We start from the raw sequence: 17,871 nt of genomic DNA, 5'->3' as shown, positions 1-17,871 counted from the left end.
CTAATATGTGTTATTTAAACTATTTATAAGCACAATGTTTAGTACTTTGGTACTTCAGTGTTACTGTTTTTAGAATTGCCAAGGGAACAGAAACCAATATTTTAGTTTTTAAATGCATACTTCTATTTTGTGAATTTTTAAAATCTGTGTATGTGTTAATTCTATAATTCAACCACTTCGTTTAAAAATGCTATTGCTATTTTTGCCTTGTGAGCAAGTCGTGTTGCATATCATATTATTTTTCGGTTTATTTTTTTCCTTCTAGTCAAGCAGTTTTCTATTCTTCTCTATAGAATTACTCTGTATGACTACCAAGCCATGTGTAGAACAACCAAAGAAAGTAGCGATAGTGCCCACACCTTATTGGATGTAAGTATTCTTCTACTGCTTATTATTACATTGTCATTTATTTAATATTTACAATATTAACTATATAGTGTGTGTGTGTGTGTTTTCTTAAGTTTTCGCGGGTACTTACATGAATGGTATTCAGCTTTGTTCGGGCATTTTCCCACGTCATTATAGTTGTGCTTTTAAAGTTGTAGCAACGTTTCAGCAGAATCTCATCTGCCATCATCAGGCTTCTGTATTGTGTTCTTCGACGATACAGATACAGACGAACACAATACAGAAGCCTGATGATGGCAGATGAGATTCTGCCGAAATGTTGCTACAACTTTAAAAGCACAACTATAATGACGTGGGAAAATAACCAAACAAAGCTGAATACCATACATATAAATACCCGTGAAAACTTAAGAAAACACACACATATATATATGCAAAATACCACTCACTCATCATCACAAAATCTTCAGAACCGTAAAGCGGACAAACTTGAAATTTGGCACATATCCTAGGTGCTCACTAAGAAATAATTTTTTGAAATGACCATCAGAGCATTAGTATTTTGCATATTATTATTAACACACTCTGATGCCAACGAGTTCTTCTCCCCCTCCCCACCTGAAAAGAAATCTGTTCCAAATGCAAAACACAAGCAGTGGAGAGGATTTTCAGTTTCAAAGCACCAAGCAGCTTTAGAACACTTGAGCTAAGCCATGCCTTGCTGTCTCCTTCTTGCTCACACAGCAAATATTGTTTCAGTTTCCAAACAGCCCTCAACTCTCTCACATCCGTATACACTGACAGGACAGTAGCCAGATGAATACAGATGGATGCTGGTAGGCAGAGGCAGAATTTTTTCCCCTTATTTTCCTCCCCAAAAAACGAAGCCCAACCACATAGTTTCATAGCAAAGCATGGGTATCATATATCCTTCTCAAAGTATCAATGACCTTTACTTATTGTGTGTTTACAGTGTGCCTATGGTGGCCAACAACATTATGGTAATTTTTAAAAAGCTATTAGCTCACCTGGACGTTGAAGACTTTTCAGCATGTTTGTCCCTAATGTATGCTTGCATCCTGGATTTGTAAATTGTCTATAAATGCATAACTTTGTATAAGCACAGTAGGCATTTCATTTCATATATTGTGCTCAAATCACAACAGGATGTGTTTTGGAGTAGATGCATAAAATTGTACCATAATCCTCATTTAGCTGGAAAATTGGGAATTTTAAAGGCAATATTATATTTGTTTCTGGCCAGCTTGAATATTTTCTTATATTATAACAATAAGACATCAGTATAATCATTGTTGGATCAAAATTAGAATAATATTTAAAAATAAAAAGTGTTATAAAGTAAGCAATTACTACTGATTCATTTGATTTACATCCCATTTCTGCCCAAGAAGGCATACCACTATCTTCTTTATTTCCTCACAAAAGTGTTATGTTGGGCTGAGAATTATATTGAGCTGAAAAATGGAATAGAAATAGAAACAATAGAATAGAATAGAATAGAATAGAATAGAATAGAATAGAATAGAATAGAATAGAATAGAATAGAATAGAATAGAATAGAATAGTCCACATTTTAATCATTGTACTATTGATCTGTAGGTTTTATGAATTAAATAAAGCAGTGGCCTTACTCTAACTTTCAAGCATTCTAATCAGGGAGTTTTTGATAAGAAATATGATTTATATAAAAGGAAGAATCACTGCCATGAATAGTAAAATGAACATACACAAATTCATTGCAAAAGGGAAGGGAGGGAAGGAGGGAGGGAGGGAGGGAGGGAGGGAGGGAGGAAGGAAGGAAGGAAGGAAGGAAGGGTATATTTATGTAATTTTAGCCCTTTGTCATTCTTGCAATCTTCTGAGAAACCATGGGTTGGTTTGGAGCAACTTAATGTTGCTCCAAACTTGGCAACATTAAGTCTTGTGGACTTCAACTCCCAGAATTCCTATTTCCTTGCATGCTGGCTGAGGAATTTTGGGAATTGAAGTCCACAAGTCTTAATGTTGACAAGTTTGGAGCCCCCTGGATTACACCATACACTATTGGTGCAATTCAGCAAATTTGCTCAAGCATTCACTAAATGCTTCTTAGATTTTCTGGCAATGAACAAATGAATTTACAATATGAGTTATATCTCATGTAAAACAGTATGGTTTGTATCTCATCAATAGAACTTTTTGAAACTTTCTAATGATTCTTGAGGTGCTACAATGTCTGTCCTCATTTATTGTTTTTTTTTAGCATTATGATTTTTGGATGATACTAGAAGCTGCTGTAAATCAATAGTGGGGCAATAGTTATAGAATCAATTAGTCTGGGAAGTGATAGAAGTGATAAAAATTCAAGCAACATGTTATTATTTTTGCCAATAATTATATCACACATAAGCATCACAATAATAACTAAGCTGAACTCATAGTATTTTATTTGTAGAAATGTTAATGTGTTTAAAACATGATATACATCTGTCACTTAATATATAAATATTATAGATTCTGGCTTTTTGGTTAAGTAATTTGTTTGTCTTCAGCCTTACAAAGCTTTCTTTGCTGCAGTCAAATGGATTGTGACTGAACTTGTCTTGTAAGTAAAACTTGTTCTGATTTGAAGATTATACTTTTCCATCTTTCATTCTTCTTGTTGTACCAATTGAGTAATTTATGTACATTTTCAAATCCTTAGTGCATAATTTTAGCGGTTTAAAAAGTACTTAAAGCCTTATGGATTTCACAGTAATCATTTCCAAAATATAAACTAATAATGCAATTCAATACATGCCTACTCAAAAGTAGAATCCTATTATTTTCAGTGGAGCTAACTACTGGGTAATTCAAATATAGGACTGCAGCCTAAATTTATTACTGTGGTTGCACTTAGATGTAATATAAATATTTGGCTAATTCAAGTTCTGCTTGGGTGGGCTACTAATGTGTGTATTTTCTCAGAGGATCTTCTGTTGTTCTCTAATTTCTTAAGTGATTGCAGTCCTATGATTGGCATATTTGAAGTTCATGCAAGATCTAGTGGTGTTTTCCACATAATATAGAGCTCCTGTCAATTCATAACAGTTTTAAAGTAAAAATGGATTATACACTTGAGTAGTAATTTCTTTTGAATAACTGGACTGTACCAATAAAGCACAAAGGAGCTTTAACACTTTTGTGAAGATCCATTTGGTGGAGAATAGGAATGGTGGAGCCATGATTGAACAATCTGTAATTGGCCAGGCTTATTACTTTACAGATATTTATGACATAGATTTAAATGAGATTTCTCCTAGTGGGTAGAAGGAAATGTGTGTGTATGATTTATTGCAAACTAAATCTGCAAAATTCAAAATAATATTGAACGTTGATGATCACTGTACAAAACAATATGGGTATTATAGGGTGAAATTCAGAAAATTTATTGCTTCTTGGTTGATTGTTTATCATGACTGTTTTTCTTTTCAATGTGAACATTTAAAAGCTACTGCCATTGGGAAAGTTGTATTTTTGTATGAGAAGGTTTGATCATTTGCTGATAAAATCAGAAATAACATTTTATTGTTTATGAGCCTATTGTGAGAATTTGAGATTTTGAGTATGCAAGATTGAATGTATGCATCATGGCTAAATTTTAATCTCACAATCAAAGTGTTCTCTGTACTGAAGCAACAGCTACTGCAGCTTGTCATGCACTAGAAAGTGCAATAAGGTATTTTTAAAATAAAATTCTTGGCTACAGAACAGTCCAGCAGCGATACCAATTTCAACAGAATTTAAAATTGTAAAATGAATTCAGCTGGGAGAAAATGTACAACTATATCAGACTATATCTCATCATGAACTTAGCTTGATTTCTGTTTTTGAACATGCTAGAAAAAAGTACTACTGACAGTTAATGGTATGAACATGCCAGATCTAATCAAATGATATATTTTTGTGGCTTAGGTTTCTGGTGGAATTTAATCTATGCAATTGGTGGCATTCAGATCTTATAGCAAAGGGTAAGAATAATTTATATTAACAGATATATTAACACCTGTGTTATTTGCTTTTATAAGAAGTCAATATTCCACAAAGCTTGATGCATGACAGAAAGCTCCAGTTTCCCTAGGGTTAGGGTTATGCACAAAAAAGAATTTATTTATTTTTTAGGTTGGAGTAGGACAGTTTAACAATATTTTTTTTTATCATAGAGGGCTTTTCTATCAGTATTGTAGTGATGTGATCATTACTGCATTGTGTTTATTTTTTTTTCAAACACTGGAATTTCAGTAAACCAACAAGTTTCTTGGAGATTATATGAAACTTCTACCATTGCTGGAAAAGCAGGGGAGAGACAGTCATTACACTAATCTTGCAAGAATCAATCCCAGTGCAAAAATCTGTATTTCACCCAGAGTTTTGTAGCTCCTGTGTAAGCTCCTGTATGCACCCACTAAATACATAATCTGGACAGAAGTTGTAAAAGAGAAAAAAGGAATTCCTATTTCCTAGTGGTGGGCTTGTCCAATGCAAGGAGCAAATTAAGTACATCCATTGGTTTTTGTGGTTTAGGTTTCTGGTGGAATTTAATGTATGCAATTGGTAACAGTCATAAGTAAATAGCCTCTTTTGGATAGAACAATTTTTATGGCACATTGTACTGAAAAAGAAATCACCTTGGTGGCTTGTCAAACAGCTACCCCAAACCAACGCAAGGCACACTGTATCATCCGGCTCACTCCCCAGAGCAACTTGGTTGAGATAGATAGTTATGGGAATTTAATTTTTTTTAAAAAAAAGTCTATGTAACCACTGTAATATTTTTGCATGATTTACCAGTCTTAAGGAAGAAGTCTTAAGCTCCCCTAGTGCCTGAGATTTAAATCAATTGCAGTATAAACATATATGGGGAGCCAGTTTGGTGTAGTGGTTAAGGTACCAGACTAGAAACTGGGAAACTATGAAATCTAGTTCCATGCTAGGTACAATGCCAGCTGGGAAACCTTGGGCCAGTCTCTCCCCCCCCCTCCCCCCGCCCGCTCTCTGTCTCTCTTCCTCCCCACCCTCAGGAAGCAGGCAATGGCCAACCACTTCTGAGATCTTCCCAATAAAATAGCATCTTTATTTAACTATCGCAAATTATACTGTCTCACAGTGTCCAGTGAAATGGTTTGCTATCCACAACTCTTTGTTTTGGAAGAATTAGAAATAAATATGCGTTGCGGATATATAATTAACTTGCATCCTTCTTTCCTTACGGACACAGGTTTGCCATTACCTCAGTAGATAACGATACTGCCTTTTAGAATTTACTTTACACTGGAACCTGAGCACATAATTACACACTTCACCTGCTCCCTTTTGTTAATTACCAGAAGGCTGCAAAGTACCCCCTCATTCTGATCACAAGAAAGGCATCATTTTAATGCAGTTGATGTTTATAGTCTATTGCGTGAGCTGGCAATCATAGGAGAGATGATTACCAGCACACATCCAAATATAGAGAGCAAGATGTTTTATCCCATCCTAATGAGATTTATGAAATCTCATTTTCCTTTTTATTTTTTGGCTGGATTGGAGGAGGGTGGTAGTTCCTGAATATACCTTGCAAAACAGAAAGAAAATATTTACAGTTGTTTGCATCCTATTTTTACTTTGACAAATTCAGTAAATTCAGTAAAGAATATGAAGCACTGATCATAGGAGTCCCAGATGTTACATTCAATAATTATATGGCATCAGGTACTTCTTATCACTATACAAATAGACACACAATTTACAGGCATGGATATATGTTGGTTTTAAAGAAAACCTAAAATAAAACTTGAGGATATAGGATTTTCTTTTAATTTTTCTTCTTGACTTCAACTGAAAGAAAATTGGACTGGATCCAAACTTGTCATAATTAATATAGACCCATTGTAGTTAGTGAATGTTAAACTGGTTGGCACCAACCTGATTTTCATGTTTCTTCTCTGACAGAATTGTCATAATTGGTCATCAATATTTTAAATAATAGCTAACTAGGTAAGGGACATGGCAGAAGATGGTATTTATATTTTTGCATATCTTGTAGCCTTCTAATGTACACCAAAATAATGATAACAATATATTATAAGTAATTGGATATCAAAACCACACACATTTAAACTACTAATATTAAAATAATTGAATGAAGTGGTGGGCAAAATGCAACCCGGCGATACGATATGCATAACGCAAAGAACAGCAATAAGGAGAATATTAAAAATAATAGATTTAAAGCTTCTCCAAACAGGTTTAAGATAGGGAGGGGTAAGGTTAAACAATTAAATAAGTTTGGCTTTTCAAAACAGCTTTGAGTAAATTATAAAGTTGTATTGCAAATACAAAGTATGGTATTAATGCCACTCTTGTCAGCTGAATGAATGTTACCAAACTGAGGAGAACAATACTGCCATAATTTCCCATGTCTAACTAGGTGTTGTTTTGTTTTTTTTTTAAGAAATAAGGGTGGGAATGACTTTGAAATGCCACTTCAGTTCCACATCTATATTGTTGCTGATATGTTCATAAATATTACATTTACTTATGTATGCAGTTACCACTGAATCAGTATCCCATGTCTTTCTTATCAAACTATCATCAGAGTAAAGTCATGTATTATAAGGATATCCCTTAGTACATTGTGTCTTTTTAAAATGTCTTTAATTATAAAATAAATCTTATGCATTACCAGCATAAATCACAGGGTGGCAGGAGCACTGTAATGATTTCACAAGGTCCAAAACATTGATACAGCATCTCACACCGAAGAACTGTAAATGGAGTCATTATCAAAACCCTTCAGTCTCCCTTATTTTCTTTAGCTCAGCGATTGAAGCAAACCCTAGAGCCTTGTGACACTGAATATCCAGCTTTTGTTTCTGAACGCACAATCAAGGAGACCACAGGAAATATTTATTGCGACAACTGCTTCAAGTAAGTACTTAATTCTTTTTCCGTGGAATTGGTTGAAAAATTCTAAACTTCATGCTAATCTCATGGAAACCTGGCTCTTAATATTACTCGAATTCCATCAGAATGGATAATGCTTAGACGATGATCCTCATAAATGTAATAAGTAAATCAGGTAAAGCCATGTGACTTTAGTGCTTCATAGGAGCCCTTCCTTGGGATTCTATCTAATGAAGTTCCATAATTCAAAGAGAAATCAATGGCAAGACATATAAACTGTTAGCAACTGTTTTATCTGTTACATTAGTTGATCTTCTCTTCAGTCTATACAATTACAAATTTAGACACAAGGGAAAACACAGCCCAAGTCAAGGGGGGAGGTATATGAGGCCCCCTGATTATACTATATAGGAGGCATATTATCCAAATCAAATTGATGCATTCCTGTTTCCTGATACAGTAGAATTATAGTATCTGTGGTGAAGGAAAACCTAAAACTGGTTCCAAAATTAGCAACATTTTGCGAATTTATGTTGGAGTGACCTGGAAACTTGGCTCACCCTTTGTTCCAGGGTGTAACCCAGCATAGACACATGTGTCATGATTGGAAAAAGGAACTGAAATATTCAGTTCTGATATACTAGAATTGTTGGTATATCACGTTAGACGTAAAGGCAACAGATGTTTGACACCATTGTAAGTGGGAAAGTTTTGAGATGTTTGAAGCGATCCTCCTTCTTTTGTACATTTTCCTCTCAAAACTGAGAATATTGATACAACAAGAGACAGGTATTCACAAATCTATGCACAGAACTACATGGAGCTTAGGAGAAGAAAAACACTAGCTATTTATTTCCTTTTCTGGTTCTGAAGAGAGGAAAGGAATGTTTTAGATATGGACACATTGAAAACTGAGCCAGGAGGGAGGTCAAATTAGTAAGCTAGACTTAATTGGTTGCTAATTCTCTGCATTTAGGTATTAGCCCAAAAGAGCAAGGTCTCTCTGTAAGCTCTAAACTCTCAACACTATGAACATAAACATGTTTATAGTGTCTTGATACTTAAATAGGTTGCAAATCAATCTCAAAGGCATCTTAAATGAGGTAGGAAGAGAATGGTCACCTGAACACCCTGAAGTAACTCCTCCTAGTTTAGTCAGAAGCAGATGACATTTATTAGCTAGTTTCTCCAGCAGTCAATTTTCCAGTCCCTTGGTTAACTGCTTAAATTAACTGCTGATGTAGTTGCCAGATGTAGATACTTCTATCAGATTTTTGTTCTTCTGTGTTTCAGAGCTGCACAATGAATACATGAATCTTTGTGAAATTTTACACTTAGAGAATTTCCTCACTAGACGATGTTTTATACATCCTAGTATCTTTTTTTATTATTGGTTTCTGTCTTCCCCATTGGTGTTACATTTTGTACCTATTAAGTTCAGTAATATTATAATGCTTGAAAATGAGAATAGGTTAATTTGACTGGCTATCTCCTCAAAAAAGAGAAAGTTGGTGAAAATTTGAAGTAGCAATAATCAACACACAGATTTTTATACTGTAAGATCTGGTGCAAAATTACACATTCTTTTTTTTTTTTTTTTTTTGCAAAATTAAGAACTGGGAAAACATTTCAAATGTGATATGCTCATCATTTAATGCTTTGTGTATGATTATATAAAAAGGAACTGTAATTCAATATGGACAGCTTTTCCCTATGTGAAATAAAAATATACCATTGATATTTTCAAAAGTATTTTCAGGTCATGATGTATACTTGGATGGAATCTGTAGGAAAAATGACTTTACTTAAAATTATGTAGTTTTAAGAATAATAAGTTGTGATAAATTTTCTCATAAAATCATTTCATATTCCATAGTAGAAATAAATATTCTATGCTAATAATATGTTGATCTCAAGGCACCCATGGTTTTTTTTTTCACAGCAAGGAATAGTAAACCAAAGAAATAAGTGCTAAAGACTCATGGGAACATTCTTCATGGTATAATTTATACAATTACTGTCATTTGCAATCACTGAATGGTGACATAGGGCAGATTCTCAATGTTGTGCTTCTGACATCACAATGTTTTTGCATAGTTTTGCTAGTTCTTTGTGGAGTGGGAAGTTACTTCCATTGAAAGAAAGAGGGAGAGAAAAGAGAGAAGGAAAGAGAGAGAGAAAAGAGAGAGAAGAAAGAGAGAAAGGAAGGAAGGAAAGAAAGAAAAGAATTCAAAACACTGTACCCGACAGTTAGGCTTCTATATAAACATAAAATGTGGGAAATAGTGTTGATGGAGTAGTTTATTCATAAAACAGATTCCATAAATGGAGCCTGAGAAGGTACAGTTACTGTTTGAGACTATACCACATCAGAGAGAACATGTTTAAATTGGCTCTGTGATTCAGATGTCACTTTTTTCTAAGTGTGTCCCACACAATGTTTTAATAATATAATCTGAAAGCTTTTGCAGATTTCTTTCTGACAGTTCCAGTCTGAAAATTAATTTAAATAATATACATGTGGTAGATAAAGGAGGGGGGGTGCAGTAGCAATCCCTTGCCCAATTTCCTATAAGGACCTATTGCCCTATTAAATCTATGTAAGTGTGGTGTTCTCTTTTTGCCATGATCTTGAACTTGAATCATTGCAAGTCACTGCACACAGATCTGCCCTTGAAAGTGATGCAAGAAGCTGAAGCTAGCAGAAATGCCATGCTTACCAGGAAAAAGGAAGCTACCATTTTGGGAATAACTGTATTGGCTCATGGAAAGCTTATGGCTCCAGCTGGGAGTGCTAGTTATAAAGCTCTTTAAATGTTGCATTTTTATTTCTTTCTGTCTGCTCCAGATACATTTACCTACCTAATATTGTCAGCTCTATGATGTAGATCAGGTCAGGAAACTGACTCCACAAGAAGGCTAGGCATATACTTTTGTGAGATAGTCTGTAGTAGCAGAATTTCACAAATCTTCAGCAATTAAAGACATTTAAGCTTATTAGCTGGAAAGCTGAAAGCCCAGGTTTGAGACCCAAGAGCTGAGCAATAGGATGAGCGCCTGTTCCTGCCTCAGCTCCTACCCACCTAGCAGTTTGGAAGCTTGCAAATGTGAGTAAATAAATAGGTACAACTTTGGTGAGAAGGTAAGAGTGTTCCAATGTGCCTTTGATGTTTAGCCATGCTGGTCACATGATCACAGAAAATGTCTTCAGATGACTCTGGCTCCCTCAGCCAAAAAGAAAAAAGAAGAAGAAAGAAATGAGCACTACACCTTAGAGTAGGACACAACAGGGAAACCTTTACTTTTACTCTTGTGTTTTACTTTCCCTTTCTTTTTTATCCATTCATTCGGGGAGGAACCAGCCTGAATCTCTTCTTAGACTTTCCCGGGGTTTAAGGGATGGTTCTGCCCTTTACGGAGCTATCTCCATTGCTCTCTACAAATGTGCAGGGCTGGGACAACATTCAATGCGTTTCCAACTTTGAAATGAAAAATGGATGGATGTCCAAAAGCAGGTCCTCTTGGCACGGAATAACCTTCCCACCCCAATGGTCAGTTTGGTCCCTTCTCAGTTGCCATCCCTACATTAGTATTCAGGCAGCGTTTTACCAAAAGGCTTCAGTGAAGGGAGAGCTGCTAGGTGATTGGAACCAGCTGCAAGCAGAACCTGGTTGTCCAGGGGTGAGATGATATTTAAGTTACTCAACAGTTTTCATTTGTGTTTTATTCTGCTGATTGTAAGCCACCTTAAAATCTATAGGAACTAGATAACTCAGAGGTTTATCCAAACATCCAAACTGTAAATAAGTCCTTTGAGGAGGCATTAAATTTAATTTACATAGAAGCCATTGTTAACCTTCCACAAGTTCTCTTGCCATGTTTACATTATATGAATATCACTATTTTCTGTTCTTGGCTTCAAACGTATGTCAAAAAGCCATTTGTACAAGATATAAAATGACCTCATCCCAATAAACATGATGAGTTGTAAGATTCTTCAGTGTGGGAGTAGACAACACACAATCAAATCCTGGAAATAATTAATCCACTATTGAATATGTAACACATGCGAGTTGGTTTCTTTCCTCTCTTTGTATTTGACAAAAATGCATTATTTGTACTTCATGAATTGCAGTGTTTACATTATTTTCCAAAATATAGGGGCCTTGGAGAAAGAAGGAGCCTAAAAGAAAATAAGAATTATGTAGGAATGCCATTTTGGTTATGATTTGGCAGGCATAATCAATAATTTTTGACATCCTATATCCCACTGATTATGAAATTAATCTTCTAGTTAAAAAGCAAGTCAGAAGAAGTCAGGCTATATTTTTTGAACCTCTGTGCCTGTCAACAAGAATTAGAAAATTGGGTATTGTTACAATGCTTTTCACATTTTCCAGGAAGTGATTATTGACTCATTCATTTCCATTTTTAAAGATAGAAGCATCTACAATAAACTGAAGAAGACAGTGGTCCAAATCTTATCTATGAATTGTGAAATCCTAAGCAGGTTTAGGTATAAATTCAAATGAGCTCCACAAATTTTATTGCTTGGTTACAGTTTCAAGATTGCATCATCGGTCCACCTGAAACTCCCAATAAGTTTCTTTTCATTTTTTATTCAGGTTCACCGGATTTATCTTTAGGTGAATAGCATTTTGCTGTTGTTTAAAGAATTTTCAGTTCCTTTTTGTAGCCTAATTGATAAAGGTTTGTTTTTTTATGTGCTTTTTTTAGAAGAAAAGAAAGCATGCATATGCTGCCTCTTATCTAGCAGAACCTTGTAATTTAAATAAATACATAACTGATTTAAAAATAGAGGAAGAAAAGGAAGGGGCAATTTGGCAGTTTTCCTATCATGTTGAATATAGTATATAAAAAAAAGAAAACATCAAAGAGAAAAAAAGGGAGTGAAAAAAACTACTTCAACTATGCAAGAGGTTAGAAGTTAATTATGAAATATTTTATATATACAGTCCAGTGAGAATGGTTTGATTTACAAGCCTTTAAATCCCAGGGCCAAATTATGTATTGCCGTTAGCTCACTTTTCTGGAGGGAAATGTTTTTGGCTGTTGCCTTTAAAGATAAGATTTGTGAGGTTCCATCTCAGGCCTCTGATTATCTATGCTTTTTATAAGCTCAGTGTCCTTCAAAAGATTTGAGTTTAATTATTTTGAAATAATTCAGCTTTAGCGTTATACAGTATTCCAGTATTCTGACAATATGTTCTTATGGTGAAGCTGTAAATGTAAAGGCAATACCTTCACAAAAATAAAAATTCACCTTATTAAAACAATCAGAGCAGAGCAATTTACTTCTTTCAAAACATCATTACCTGCTTAAGCCCTACATGGAATGGAATCAGGTTAGTCTGCAGGACAACCTCCCCCTAAGGGTACCTGCCCAGCCCACCAGACCAGGCAGCAGGCACTGGCTCTAGATCCCTTTCCTTAAACATTGTGACTTTGCAGATCTTTGTGTAACTTTTCCATTGCAGCTCCTGACTACTACTACTACTACTACTACTAATACTACTACTAATACTACTACTTCTTCTTCTTCTTCTTCTTCTTCTTCTTCTTCTTCTTCTTCTTCTTCTTCTTCTTCTTCTTCTTCTTCGTGGTAGTAGTAGTAGTAGTAGTAATAGTAGTAGTAGTAGTCAAAAATGAGCATGCAAAACCACTGTGGGAGTTCCAAATACAGACTGATAAAGTTTTGGAACACAACACCCTGGATATCATGATTGTGGAGAAGAAAAAAGTGTGGATCGTCGACATTGCCATACCTGGTGAAAGCAGAATCAACAAGAAACAACTTGAAAAAAATCACCAGATATCAGGACTTGAGAATCGAACTGCAGAGACTCTGGCATAAAACAGTTCAGGTGGTTCCAGTGATACTCGGCACACTGGTTGCTGTGCCTAAAGACCTAGGCAAGCAATTATAAACAATTGGCGCTGACAAAATCACCATTGGTCAACTGCAGAAGGCCACCTTACTGGAATCTGCTTGCATAATCCGCCAAAACATCACGCAGTCCTAAATGCTTGGGAAGTGTTCAACTAGTGATTTGTGATATGAAACCCAGCATAGTTATCTCGTTTGCTGTGTACACTGTTGTTTTTTGTGAATAACAACAAACAACAACAATAATAGCATCATCATCATCATCGCACACTCATCCAGATGTTCAGACTAGGTTTGGAATTTTTGTCTACCTATTGACCTGGGATAGGCAAATCTGGATGTTTGATGGTGTTACAGATATCATCACAGAATGGAAGCTGTTCCAAGTAAAGCTGCCTTCTGCAATTGATTGATGACAAATTTGTCAATGCCTATGGATTATTATTATTAGCATTATTATACACAAAAAGCGATGGTGTACACAGCAAACGAGATGACTATGCTAGGTTTCATATCACAAATCAGTAGTCGAACACTTCCCAAGCGTTTAGGACTGCGTGATGTATCGGCGGATTATGTGAGCAGATCCCAGTAAAGTGGCCTTTTGCAGCTGACCAATGGTGATTTTGTCAGTGCCAATTGTTTTTAAGTGCTTGCCTAGGTCTTTAGGCACAGCACCCAGTGTTCTGAATACCACTGGATGCTGTGCCTAAAGACCTAGGCACTATTATTATTATTACTATATTATTATTATTATGATTATGATTATTATTCCGCCTATTCTCCCGTGGTGACTCAAGGCAGCTTACAAAATATAAAGTCACATCTTAAACAATAAAATTAATAAAAAGAATCAAATAAATTAATATAAAACACCATCCTCCTTGAGATCCAACAAACCCCCACTCTTTTAACCTTCCAGGGAGTATTTAATAATCTGGCTCCACTCCCAAGCATTGGGATAGGATGAGGTTAGAGCAGAATGAGAATATTTTGGTCTGCATCAAGAAGTGTGGTTGTGGCCCCAGATTTTTCTGTTCTTGGATGTATTGTCTCTTTTGCTTTTATTGTTGCATACATTGTTTTATTCATTGTAAGCCATTCAGAGTTTGCTTTTAAGATGGACAGCTATATAAATGTTTTTTTAAACAATAAATTCAACATTTCCCTCACTAACCCTTGGGCTAGCAGCTGCCACAATACTGACTCGATCTCCTACTCCCAAAGTAGGGCAAACCCAAGGCGCTAGCAGTCCAGCAGGCAGATCTCCAGAAAGTCAAATCTGGTAGCTAGCCAGTGAATCATCTTCCAAAGTAAACTGGGCAGGCTCGAAGTGCTGTCAAAATAGTACGAGAAAATATTCCTATAATTTCTATTTTCTTAGCGTGTACTTATCATCTCTAGTATTAAGCTTATAGTAACATGGCATCTTTGTGTCAACAAGATATTTCTTTGTCATTTCTTCATCTGAAATTTCCTTGTGAGTTGTCAAACCTGTACACATCTATCTGTATATGCTTGGATTTTACTTTGATCAGCTGAGTCTGGATGGTTTCTTAAAACCTAGGACTTAAATAAGCTTTGCAGTTCAAAGAAAACAGAAAAAAGTTCTTAAATGTATTTGTCCTTAACATACAAATAACAATCTGAAATTTGATAGATTCTTTAAAGGAACACTGTATAAAATTCAAGAAACGTCCACTCTAATTTGCAGGAAGAGGAAGTTTTTTTTCCCCTTTACTAATCATAACTGTTTCTATCCCATAACAATTATTGTCAAAACCATGTCAAACCTCAAAGGTCCATTATATTTGCCCCTACAATTTGAGCAAGATAATTTGTATTAACATTTGTCCAGCTCACCTATGGGATTTTTTAAAGAAACGTAGAAAATTATTTTTAAAATTATTATGCAAAGTATTTTGATACGTACTTAAACTTCACCTCAATATAATGGATGGTTGCAACTAATCAAGTCATATGCTGTCAGCTTTTGATTAAAATGAGTAATCGGGTAAGCACTCAGATGTTGAAAGGAGAATTTGAAGGGATTTGGAGATATCAACAAAGAATTGACTGATTAGTGCAGCTGATTGATTTTTGACCAGTTGTTCCTGAGGACTGTTGATAGCCCATTGTTTGTAAATGAAGCATTATTAGTTGAGGCAGCTTCATAGACAAACATAAAGGAGCCACTTTTCAGAAAGTAAACTGGATGTTTGTACAGGAGGTCACTCCTCCTCCTCAATGGAGAAAACTACTGTAGTATGGCTGTAGAATGTACAATTGTTTGCTTTTGAAGACAGCAAGAACTACACATGTTGTAAGTGCAGGCAGGCTGTCCTTGAAAAGAAAAGGAAATGGTAAACCTATCTACATTCCAAATTATCAATGGAAATAAGAAATTCTTCGATTGAACATAGGAAGTTCTTACAAGGAAACAACAATACCAAGACATCTTCCTGTATGAATAGATGAAGGAATGGTTCACAAAAGTCGAAAGAGCTCTTTCCCTTTGAAACCCCAAACCGATGCAGAACTTTACTATATGTAATGTTTTTTGACTCCTAAACAAAGAAAGGATGCCACAAGTGTCATAAATTGAGGAGAAGACTGTTCAGGTTTGGTGGAAAGGACGACACTTACCTCTGCCCAGAAGAAGAGAAAGCTATGGTTGGTAGTGACTCCCTACTAAAACAGACCGATGCAAATGTCAGATGGTGCTTCATTCAAAATCCAAGAGAGAAATACTTAGACTCTATTAATTAGAGAAAAGATATATTTTACTGGAAATCAAGTGGTAGCAACAAAAGAATTCTGAATCTGAGAAAATGAGCACGTAAATCACATATACAAAGTGATGGCAATGTTCCCACCCCCAATAGTCCAATTGGCTCATCCAATTAAAAGTTGTGTATAGCATCATGTGGGCATCTCCAGGTGGTGATGAGGCCTCTGTCCATTGACCTTGACATATTTTGATAAAGAGTTGTGGTTGCACATAGCATAGGATAGAAGCTTAAGCAAGAAAACCCCCCCCCCCCAACTTATACAGTTCTGTTTTTTAAAACCTCCAACTTGCTTCCCATAATCATGTCCCCCCCTCCTCCCGCCGTTACTTATGACAGCCGAAAGATGCAAAGCAAAGGAAGAGAATCTTGAAGGCTGACAGCAATGATCTTTTGAAGTTACATTCAGGATACTATGGAAAGCTTGCCCACCACTAAAAAATAAATAACCTGGATGAGAGGTTAGAAAATATAAAGGTCAAGTTTGTGAACATCTCAAAGTTAAGGGATTAGCAAAGTCCTTTATTTAGTAAGGAAAATGCAAAGGCATGAGTGTATGATAGACGAGGCTATAATAGGTGATAGAACATGGAAAAAAGATCTGAAACTCTTGTTAGATCACAAGTTGAAAATGGGCTAAAGTTGAAATACAGATTTTTAAAAACTAAATGAAGTTCTAGGCTGCATCAACAGAAAAAAAATATCAGATTACAAATTAACAGAGTTGGAAAGCAACTTGTAGGTCATCTAGTCCAACCCTCTATCCAGGCAGACCCTACACCATTTTTGACAGATGTCAGTCCAGTCTCTTCTTGAAAGCTTCCAGTGATGAAGCTCCCACAACTTCCGAAGGTAAGCTATTCCCTTTGGTTGATTGTTCTCACTATCAGAAAAGTTCTCCTTATTTCTAGGTTGAATCTCTCCTTGATCAGTTTCCATACTTTGTTCCTTGTCTGACCTTCAGGTGCTTTGGAAAATAGCTTGACCCCCTCCTCTCTGTGGCAGTCCCTCAAATATTGGAACACTGCTATCATATCTCCCCTGGTCCTTCTCTTCACTAGACTAGCATGCCCAGTTCCTGCAACCGTTCATCGTATGTTTTAGCCTCCAGTCCCCTAATCATCTTGGTTACTCTGCTCTGTACACTTTCTAGAGCTCAACATCTTTTTTATAGTATGGTAACCAAAACAGTACTCTAGGTGTGGTCTTACTAAGGCTTTATAGAGTGGTATTAGTACCTCCCTTGATTTTGATTGTAACTCTCTGTTAATGCAATTTAGGATTGCATTGGCTTTTTTGGCTGCCGCCACACACAGTTGGCTCATATTTAATTGGTTGTATCAGAACTAAGAGAGGTTGTTTCCCCTCTCTATTCTGCATTGATCAGACCAGATTTGGAATATTACATCCAGTTTTGGACTCTTCACATAGACATAGTGGTGAATGCCATTGAATTGCATTCAAAATCAACTGTTAATTGGTTCAGCTTGCAAAGCAGTGGTGATCCATTACTGTCTACACCACTGCACTTCAGACCAGCTGTAGCTTATGGATGGTCTTCAAAGGTAGTCCCATGTAGTATGCATTACAGTAGTCCAGTTTTGAAGTGACTAGGAAATAAATTACCAATTGAAGAGCCTCCGACTCAAGGAACGTGCAGCTGGACATGTGCAAAACAATATTTACAAATCCAGATCCTCTTCAAGCTATGACTCCAGAAGGGCCCTCAAATTGCATACTAGTCTTGAATAGGGAAATGCACAGATCCAAGACCATCTTAAAAGTCAGGGACCCAAACACTCAGTCTAGTAGATATTTAACAGGTAGGGTAAGACAGCACTCCCCAGGGAAAAGGCAGAAGGCATGATTTGGGAGGGGGGGTCCACAGCCACTGTCTGA

General features: G+C 36.0%; 1 protein-coding gene across 1 annotated transcript in view; it reads left to right on the top strand.

Annotated features, from left to right (window-relative positions):
- CACNA2D3 (calcium voltage-gated channel auxiliary subunit alpha2delta 3) overlaps window positions 1–17,871 on the top strand; it is a 607,379-nt gene that overhangs the window by 575,105 nt on the left and 14,403 nt on the right. Inside the window, exons 31-34 of the mRNA XM_087954773.1 lie at window positions 294–369; window positions 2,901–2,953; window positions 4,303–4,358; window positions 7,188–7,299. Of these exons, the coding sequence (XP_087810899.1) occupies window positions 294–369; window positions 2,901–2,953; window positions 4,303–4,358; window positions 7,188–7,299 (297 nt within the window). The remainder of the gene's footprint in view (window positions 1–293; window positions 370–2,900; window positions 2,954–4,302; window positions 4,359–7,187; window positions 7,300–17,871) is intronic.

The sequence above is a fragment of the Notechis scutatus genome, chromosome 2 (assembly GCF_049901735.1).
Source record: "Notechis scutatus isolate UNSWTSFEM ecotype Mainland chromosome 2, rNotScu1.2, whole genome shotgun sequence".
Classification (NCBI taxonomy): domain Eukaryota; kingdom Metazoa; phylum Chordata; class Lepidosauria; order Squamata; family Elapidae; genus Notechis; species Notechis scutatus.
Note: the sequence above shows the minus strand (reverse complement) of the source record. Positions and strands in the feature narration are given on the sequence as shown.